Source organism: Pyrus communis, chromosome 14 (assembly GCF_963583255.1).
Source record: "Pyrus communis chromosome 14, drPyrComm1.1, whole genome shotgun sequence".
NCBI classification, from domain to species: Eukaryota; Viridiplantae; Streptophyta; class Magnoliopsida; order Rosales; family Rosaceae; genus Pyrus; species Pyrus communis.
The window spans coordinates 12,371,372-12,381,371 of NC_084816.1; the positions used below are offsets into that span (position 1 = coordinate 12,371,372).

The following is a 10,000-nucleotide window of genomic DNA, read 5'->3' on the forward strand; positions in this document are numbered from 1 at the left end:
GCATCCATTTCCTTCTCCATACGCTTTATAATCTGCTGCCATCCCTCCAAATCCCAAACCAAAAAATACAGCTAAACTCACAATCAAAGAAAAGATGAGCCTCAGTTTCATCACTTGCTTCACACAATTCACATCTATTCACTATTCGGATCCACCTACGTTCCAAATTATGCCTAACTGCCAAAGCCTTCCTACCAGCTTTCCACATAAAGAATCAGAGTTTCTGCGGAACAGCGAGAGTCCATATCTTCTTCCACGTCCCTCCCAATAAACCCAAAGAACTTGCCATCCCACTCCCCTTCCTTCCAAACTCACCATTTTTCAACATTTCCATTGCAACATGATATCCTAACCGCACCGTTTACACCCCGTTCTTCGTATAATGCCAAATTCTTTTATCCTCACACCCATGTCGACTAAACGGTATAGATCGAATCAACTCAACATCCTCTGGTGCCATTCCCATCCCAAGCGTATCCAGATTCCATCCCTGCCTATCCGCTGTCATCAACTCACACTCCCTTGTATTAGGATCCATATTCCTCAGCACCGGTTTAAACGATGATTTCTTTTGCTGACTTGTCCCTTGAAAAGATGAATTAGGAAAATAATTGTCCCGAAGCACCATACTAAGCATTGAATCTGGCTTCCACAACACCCTTAAACTAATTTTATCAAGCATAGCCAAATTAAACCCAATAAGGTCTCGAAAACCCAAACCTCCAACCTTCTTACTCACAATCATTTTATCCCATGCCACCCAATGACATCCCCTGATTTTCGCTTGACTTCTTCACCAAAACTGAGCAATGACTCGCTCCATCTCTTTACACGTGGTCACTGGCAATTTAAAACACGCCATAGCATGATTCGGCATCGCCATTGCCACTGATTTAATCAATATTTCCTTCCCTGCCGGCGACAAAAATTGCTCCGCCCACCCATCTATGCAACTTTCAATGCCATGTCGTACCGATTCAAATACTGCCTTCTTCGAATGTCCAAAATCTACCTAGATCCCCAAATATTTGCCAAAGTCGTCTCTTGCTTGAATATTCGTTCTCGACACAATACGCTTTTTATTCTTCTTCAAACAACCTTTCCAAAAGAAAATAGAACTTTTGTCCAAGTTAATGATTTGACCGGACTCCTGACCATACTTCTCCAATATCTTTATTATGTTCCTGACCTCCGTCTCATCTGCTTTGCAAAACACCATCGAATCATCCACGAAAGACAAATGAGAGATGGCATTTGCTCCAGGCGCCACTCGCACCCCGCTAATCTGCCTTTCCATTTCATTTTTTCGAATATAAGCTGATAGAGTTTCTGCACATATGAGAAAAAAGGAAAGGTGATAATGGGTCACCCTGCCTCAATCCCCTCTCCGGTCGGAAGTACCCCGACGGAACACCATTCACCATCACACTATACGACACCATAGAGATGCATTCACGTATCCATGTACAAAATAGTGGATGAAAACCCAACTTCTTATAACCTCAATCAGGAAACTCCATTCCACTTGATCATATGCTTTTGCCATATCTAATTTGACCGCCATTTGACCCTCCTTGCCCTCCACACCCTGCTTTAAAGAATGCAATATTTCATGAACAACCAAAATGTTATCATGAATCTGCCTCCCTGGTACAAATGCCAATTGATTGCCACTAATAACCCGGTCCATCACATTCTTCAACCTATTTGTTAGAACTTTAGCAATTATCTTATACACAACATTACATAACGAGATTGGCCTAAGTTCTGTCATCTTTCGCAGAGCCTTCACCTTCGGTATTAAGACAATATGGGTATGATTAACCTTCTGTAACAACCTCCCCGAGTGGTGAAAAGCCTGCACCGTCCGGATAATATCGTCCCCCACCACCTCCCAATGATCCTAAAAGAACCCAGCCGTAAAACCGTCAGGACTAAGAGATTTAGTAGCTGGAATTTGGTGCACAACATCTCTAATTTCATCCATAGAACATGGCCTAATAAGTTCTGCATTTTGCCTATAATCAACCTTTCCTCCCACACAACCCGCCACCTCCCTTTCCAACCGAGCACTGCCAAACTGAAATAATGTGGTAAAATAATTAACTACAATCTGTTGTACACATACGGATTCCTTTTGCCATACTCCGTTGCTATCCTTTAAACCCAAAATCCAATTACTTCTTCTCCGTTGAGTTGTTTGAGCATGAAAAAACTTAGTATTTTTGTCCTTTTCTCGGAGCCACGTATTTCGAGATTTCATTTTCCAATATAATTCTTCCTCCTTAATAGCCACCTCCAAATCTCTCTCTTTCCCACTGATATAGTCTTGCCGCACACCCGCATCCACCACCCCCTTCCTAATCTCCGCACGAAGCTCCACAATACGGCGTTGGGAGTTCGGTTTTTGATCCTCTTCCACTCTCCCAAATGGTGATGAGTCCCCTTAAGCTTTTCACATACCTTAAACGCTAATGAACCCTCCACCGATTTCCTCCAAGCATTCGTGATAATCTCTCGACATTCCAGCTTCTTCCCCCATCTAGAATCATAAATGAAACGCCGTGGCCCTTTCAGAAAGTTCCCTTTGGGAGACAAAATTAGCATGGAATGTGTAGACATCAAAATTTCAGTAAAACAAATGTTCACCAACGCATTAAAGTTTTGACGTGTCAAGGCATACATGGCATACGCCACGTGTGGTACAAATTGTACACATGGCGTGTGACTCAACAAAATAGGAAGAAATACCCTTAAAGGATTAAACAAGTTTTTCTTCTCATTTTGGGCAATGACAAGGCAAGTACATTTCAATCCATTGAGGATCAAAACAAGTTTTTCTTCTCATGTTGGGCAATGACAAGGCAAGCACACTTCAATCCATTACGGATCAAAGTAAGTTTTTCTCATTTGGGCAATGACAAAGCATACACATTTCAAGTTTAAAATGGTGTTAAGTGGGAAATTAGGCCATAAGTTAGACCACTTCAAGTTTAAAATGGTATTAAGTGGGAAATTAGGCCATAAGTTACACCACTTCAATTTCAATATTGCATTAAGTGGGAAAATTAGGCAATGGTGCTTGGAAAGGAAAAAAATATTTTGTGGTGGTGATTCATTCTCAAAGCCTATAAATAGGCTTCTCCATCAAGGTATCAAGCATCAAGGAATTCACAAATACATTTCTCTACTCCAAAATTAGAAGAGAATTCCCCAAATCCTTGAAGCTTTGAAACTCCAAAGCTTCCAACCATCCAAATTCCCAAGAATTCCGAAGGATCAAGAAAGCTCTCTTCGTTCTTCGTTAAACCATTATTCAAGATCAAGCCCCGACGGCCCTTGAAGAAAGTGATCATCGTTCATCCTAAGATCAAGCCCCAACGGCCCCTTGGATCAACAACCTCAACAAATCCACACATCCAATCGTTCTTCAAGATTAAGCCCAAAAGCCCTTGAAGATCCGTTCATCCATCAACCTTCAAGATCAAGCCCAGAAGCCCTTGAAGAAATCCACACAACCATTATTCAAGATCAAGCCCCGACGGCCCTTGAAGAAAGTGATCATCGTTCATCCTAAGATCAAGCCCCAACGGCCCCTTGGATCAACAGCACAAACAAATCCACACATCCAATCGTTCTTCAAGACTAAGCCCAAAAGCCCTTGAAGATCTGCTCATCCATCAACCTTCAAGATCAAGCCCAAAAGCCCTTGAAGAAATCCATACACCCATTCTTCAAGATCAAGCCCAACGCCCCTTGAAGATCCGTTCATCAACTGTTCATCCTTAGATCAAGCCCCGACGGCCCTTTGGATCAACAACTCATCCACAAACCTACACCCTACGAAGATAGAATCAGAGGACCAAATTTGAGAGAGATCGTAACCCCAAAATCATAAACACAAAAATATTATTTTGTACACGTTATTCTTGTTTCTTGTTTCAAGGAATCTTTCGTGTTCACAAATTTGGCACGCCCAGTGGGACAATCTCTACCTCTCATCTCTGTCTCCGTTCAAGATATTCAAGCACAGTCCATGGCTTCAAACAAAGAACAAGTCATGACTATCGGCACTACCTCCATTGAAAAACAGCTGGTTCAGATGAAGGAAACAGTTGCAAGGCTGATAAAGACTGCAGAGGAGAAAAACTTGCAAACCGCCGGACTCATCAACTGTCTGGAGGCACAGCATGGCGTCAAAGTGAAACCAAGCTCTCTTCCAACTAAGAAGACCGAAGAAGGCTTTAACCCAAATGCCTACGAACTCATGTCAAAGGCTAGGCATGACTTTGCCTCCTCTTCAAATCTTGGAAAGAAGGTTTCAAACACCGTCAACGACAAAGATCGCGACCTCACCGAGACTCAAAAGAAGTTGAAGGAGCATGGTTACGGAGTTGACAACAACCAAAGCACACCTCCAAAATCAATGGCATCAAGCAAGGGACAAGCCGTTCTTGCAACCACCAAGGGAAGAAGCATAAGCACTTCCGCCACAAATGGAGCATCCATTGGTGCCACAACCACTTCTCAACATGCCGCTGCAAAGTTGGTACTGCTAAGCAAGCAAGAGCAGCATCAAAGGCACGAGTCGGTCATCCACCTGACCTTGATGGGGGCACCAAAGCATGCTATTGAGGCACACAAGATGACACCCCAAAATGGCCAATGGGGTTCTTCATCAGCACTATGGATGTCTGAAGGAAAGTCATGTCTATTGGTTGCACAAGTCATGACCATCGGCGTCACCTCTGTTGAAGAACAACTGGCTCAGATGAGCGAAGCAATTGCAAAGCTTACACAGACTGTGGAAGAGAAGGACTTGCAGATTGCCGCACTTGTCAACCAACTAGATGCGCTGCCCGACGTGAAAGTCGACCCAAATGTTGGCCTATTAAAGAAAGAAGTCGACGAAGAAGAGGAGCCTCCAGTGGAGAAAGTCGAAGAGAAGCTGAAGCTAGACCAAGCAACGGCGTTCATGGAATCTCTCTCTATCCAGCAGCTACAGGAGATGATCGCAAGCACTATCAAGACACAGTACGAAGGAAGCTCGCATGACTCCGTACTGTACTCAAAGCCTTACTCCAAGAAGATTGATGCTTTGAAGATGCCAAGGGGTTATCAGCCCCCAAAATTCATGCAGTTCGATGGAAAAGGCAACCCGAAGCAACATGTCGCCCATTTCATTGAAACTTGCAACAATGCTGGGACAGAGGGAGACTACCTTGTCAAACAGTTCGTACGTTCGCTGAAAAGTAACGCTTTTGACTGGTACACCGACCTCGAACCCGAGTCTATCAACAGTTGGGACCAGCTAGAAAGGGAATTCCTCAACCGTTTCTACAGCACTCGTCGTACTGTAAGCATGCTAGAGCTGACCAGTACGAAACAGTGGAGAGATGAACCTGTCATCAACTACATAAATAGATGGCGCTCCTTAAGTCTGGATTATAAAGATCGGCTTTCTGAAACCTCTGCCATTGAGATGTGCGTTCAAGGCATGCAGTGGGGACTACACTACATCCTTCAAGGCATCAAACCACGAACATTTGAGGAGTTAGCCACCCGCGCCCATGATATGGAGTTAAGCATCACCCGTCATGGGAAGAAAGAACAGATCACCGACTACAAGAATGACAAAGTTTTGGGGCCCAAGGTGGATAAGGCTGCGTGGAAACCCACCAAGGAAGCAATGACGGTCAACACAACTCCAGTCAAAACCCATACACGAGGCAAGGCGATTCAAACCGAAGCTTTTTGTGATCAAGAGATACGTAGACGCACTTTGAAGGAGCTTGAGGAGAAGACTTATCCATTCCCCGACTCTGACGTGGTTGCCATGTTGAAAGACTTGCTTGACAAAAAGGTGATCGACCTACCTGAGTGCAAACGGCCGGAAGAGATGAACCGTACTGACAGTCCAAGGTACTGTAAATTCCACCGCTTCATTGGTCATCCGACGGAAAAGTGCTTTGTGCTAAAAGATCTCATCATGAAGTTAGCTCAGAAAGGGATCATCGAGCTAGATCTTAATGATGTGGTGAAGTCAAACTATACCACCGTCACTTCTGGCTCTTTGAACTCAAAATCTTCACCTCAACCGCTGGGGGCATGCTCCAAAACCATGTCAGTCACGTCAAGTGAAGTTGAAGGATGGACTTATGTCACTCCAAAGAAAATGCACAAGAAACATAGGTCTCCTCCACAAGTTCACCAATCGGAAAGGGGGCAAAGCAGCTACCGTCAACCTTCAAAGCTACATGAAAGTGTTGAGGATGAGGAAGTTATGACACAAAGATCGTCTGTTGCCATCACAATGTGCGATTTCTTCCCCAAAGACTTCTTCAATCACTCGGTCAAGACTCCTTGCTATGAAGATTGCAAGGAATGCCTCGCTAAGATCGTTTGACAAATTCAAACACGCTCCTCGTTCGCACGAGCCTAAAAGGCGACAACCAAAGCTCCTCGTTCGCACGAGCCTAAAAGGCGATAACCAAAAGCTCATTGTCTGCACGAGTTGAAACTGCAAACGACACCACAAGCTCCTCGTTCGCACGAGCCTAAAAGGCGACAACTAAACGCTCCTTGCCTGTACGAGCTGAAACTGCAAACGGCACCAAAACGCTCCTTGCCTGTACGAGCTGAAACTGCAAACGGCACCAAAACGCTCCTTGCCTGCACAAGCTGAAACTGCAAACGGCACCAAACGCTCCTTGTCTGCACGAGTTGAAACTGCAAACGGCACCAAACGCTCATTGCCTGCACGAGCTGAAACTGCAAACGGCACAAAACGCTCCTTGCCTGCACGAGCTGAAACTGCAAACGGCACCAAACGCTCATTGTCTGCACGAGTTGAAACTGCAAACGGCACCAAACGCTCCTTGCCTGCACGAGCTGAAACTGCAAACGGCACCAAAACGCTCATTGCCTGCACGAGCTGAAACTGCAAACGGCACCAAACGCTCCTTGCCTCCACGAACTGAAACTGTAAACGGCACCAAACGCTCCTTGCATGTACGAGCTGAAACTGCAAACTGCACCAAACACTACTTGCCTGACGAGGAGGTGTTCTACATCGACATCTTCCCAACATGGACGATGTTCTTCGACGGATCCGCACGAGCAGACGGAGCGGGGGCAGGAGTAGTATTCATGTCGCCACAAAGGCAAATACTACCTTACTCCTTCCAACTGAATGAGCTATGCTCCAACAATGTTGCTGAGTACCAAGCATTGATCATCGGGCTCCAAATGGCGATCAACATGGAAATCATAGCTCTTGAGGTATATGGCGATTCCAAGCTCATAATCAATCAACTCTTAACTGAATATGAGGTGAGGAAAGATGATCTCGTCCCATACTTCTGGCTAGCAACCCAACTGCTACAAAAGTTCGAAGCTGTGACACTAGAACATGTGCCAAGAAAGGAAAATCAAATGGCAGACGCTCTCGCCAATCTAGCCTCGAGTATGACACTAGGAAAAGATGAAGTTGCAGACGTGCCAGTTTGCCAAAGATGGGTGATTCCGCTCGTTAATGAAATGTCACTAGATGATACAAATGTCATCTCAGTACTTCCAGTCGATGCTGAAGAGTGGAGACAGCCGCTGATCGACTACTTAGAGCACGGAAAGCTTCCAGATGATCTCAGACACCGTTTCGAAATACGTCGACGAGCACCTCGCTTCCTTTACTACAAAGGAACACTCTATCGACGCTCTTTTGAAGGAGTGCTCCTGAGATGCCTAGGTGAGGAAGAAGTTAATCTAGCCATGGAAGAAGCACATTCAGGTGTGTGTGGGGCACATCAGTCTGGACCAAAGCTACATTTCTGGCTTAAAAGAATGGGTTACTACTGGCCGAGCATGGTGAAGGACTGCCTGGAACACGCCAAAAGGTGCCAAGCCTGCCAATTACACGCCAACTTCATACATCAACCGCCTGAACCATTACACCCTACAGTTGCTTCATGGCCGTTCGACGCATGGGGATTGGACGTTGTAGGACCAATTACACCAAAGTCATCTGCAGGGGAAGCTTACATCCTAGCTGCAACAGATTACTTCTCCAAGTGGGCTGAAGCCATCCCTTTAAGGGAAGTAAAAAAGGAAACTGTTGTTCGTTTCATCAAAGAGCATATCATCCACCGATATGGGGTGCCTCGCTACATTATCACTGACAACGGAAAGCAGTTCTCCAACCGACTCGTGGACGAGCTTTGCGACAAATACAAGTTCAAGCAGCACAAGTCTTCCATGTATCATGCTCCGGCCAACGGCCTCGCGGAAGCATTCAACAAGACGCTGTGCAACCTCCTGAAAAAGGTAATCGGCCGAACAAAGAGAGATTGGCATGAAAGAATAAGTGAAGCACTTTGGGCATATAGGACTACACATAGGACTCCTACCCAAGCTACACCTTATTCTCTCGTATATGGCGTAGAAGCTGTTCTACCGCTCGAAAGTCAAATTCCCTCACTAAGGATGGCTATACAAGAAGGCTTGACTGATGAAGAAAATGCAAAGTTACGCCTTCAGGAGTTGGAAGCGCTGGATGAGAGAAGGCTCGAAGCTCAACAACACTTGGAATGCTACCAAGCACGGTTATCCAAGGCATTCAACAAGAAAGTCCGCCCAAGGTCTTTCCAAGCCGGAGATCTCGTGCTGGCATTGCGTAGGCCTATCATTACAACTCATAAGACAAAAAGCAAGTTCACATCAAAGTGGGATGGACCCTACGTAATACAAGAGATCTACACCAATGGCGCCTACTTAATCATGGCAGAAGACGGGTTGAAGATCGGCCCCATCAACGGCAGATTTTTGAAGCGCTACTACCCCTAAAGCAAACGCACCACGCTCCTGGCCCGCAAGAGCATAAACTGTGTACGGCAAAATCATCATCAAAACCATCACTCATTTGAACTACGTTATGACTTGATCCCTTCTTTGGAAGAGTACGTAGGCAACTTGAAACTTCAAAACTTCAAGTACAGTCACATCAAAATAAATAAATAAATGTTTCATTAAAGAAAGTCAATTTTATTACATCATAAAAAAAAAAAAAAGAAAAAAAAAAGATGGAGCTTTCACAAAGGTTGTTCATGTGAAGCCCCACTACGTGGTAAAACTCTAGAAGTGGAAGGCATCGGAGCAGAAGGCATCGGAGCGGGAGGCATTGAAGATAGAGCATTCGAAGCCTCAATACTGGGTGGAACGCTAGATGACCCAGGAAAAAGGTGCCACTGGAGATAAGTCGCAAGCCTTTGACGGTCACTTTGAATTCGACCTTCAGATTCTTGCAGCTCATCAAGCTTCCTCTTCATGCCCGTCGAATAGTTATTTGCAAGCACATGCAAACTTCTATTCTCGTACTTAAGCTGTTTGATCTCTTGCTTAAGATTTTCCACCTCTGCCATCAATGATTCCACTTGACGGGATCGAGCAAGCAGGCGTTGGCCCATGTTGGACACAGAGCCCGCACACTGAACACTGAGAGCGAGGGACTCTTGAACGGCCAACTCATCGGACCGTCCTGAAAGCAGCCTACTATCTTTGGGAGTAAGGAGGTTCCTAGCTACTATCGTAGCTGTTGTTGCATCCGTCATCACGGAGTCTTCACCTGTAAGAGGGCCATTAGAAGATAAAAAAGACGGGCACCATACCTTACCCTGACGCAGCGCACTGCTGAGACTCAAATCTAAGCAAATGTTAGATGGGTTGGCCATTTTTCAAAGGTGTTAAAAGAGAAGGGTCGGATGGAGAAAAATCTCAAGGGGTTGTTAAAACAAAATGCACCGGAGATGATTTTCAGGAATGAGCAACCTTCAAGATGTGCATGTTGGAGGTAATCGATACCTCTATAAAGAGGAGAGGCGATACGACCACCGATTCAAAAATGGAAGAGACACCACTCTTCAAAATCTCAAAAGCCAGATAAAAGGCGTAAGTTAGGCGACGCTTTCTCGGCTTTTCAGAAAACGCGTGCAACTTTGTCAAAAGA

The 10,000-nt window shown here is 45.1% G+C and overlaps 1 protein-coding gene across 1 annotated transcript; it reads right to left on the minus strand.

Moving 5' to 3' along the window:
* Positions 1–793: 793 nt before the first annotated feature.
* On the minus strand, positions 794–2,607 carry LOC137714381 (uncharacterized). The gene is made up of 5 exons (XM_068453613.1): positions 2,464–2,607; positions 1,682–1,903; positions 1,492–1,588; positions 1,190–1,329; positions 794–1,012 (listed from the first exon to the last, which is right to left on the minus strand). The coding sequence occupies exons 1-5, from the start codon at positions 2,605–2,607 to the stop codon at positions 794–796; spliced, it is 822 nt and encodes a 273-aa protein (XP_068309714.1).
* Between the last annotated feature and the right edge of the window lie 7,393 nt (positions 2,608–10,000).

Excerpts from the sequence above, each read along its gene's own strand:
- LOC137714381 (XM_068453613.1), bottom strand. The coding sequence starts at position 2,607 with ATGCTAATTTTGTCTCCCAAAGGGAACTTTCTGAAAGGGCCACGGCGT. Across the intron at positions 1,904-2,463 it reads AGGGTTCATTAGCGTTTAAG|GATCATTGGGAGGTGGTGGG; the intron begins GTATGTGAAAAG and ends GGGTTCTTTTAG. Across the intron at positions 1,330-1,491 it reads CCTGATTGAGGTTATAAGAA|AAACTCTATCAGCTTATATT; the intron begins GTTGGGTTTTCA and ends TCATATGTGCAG.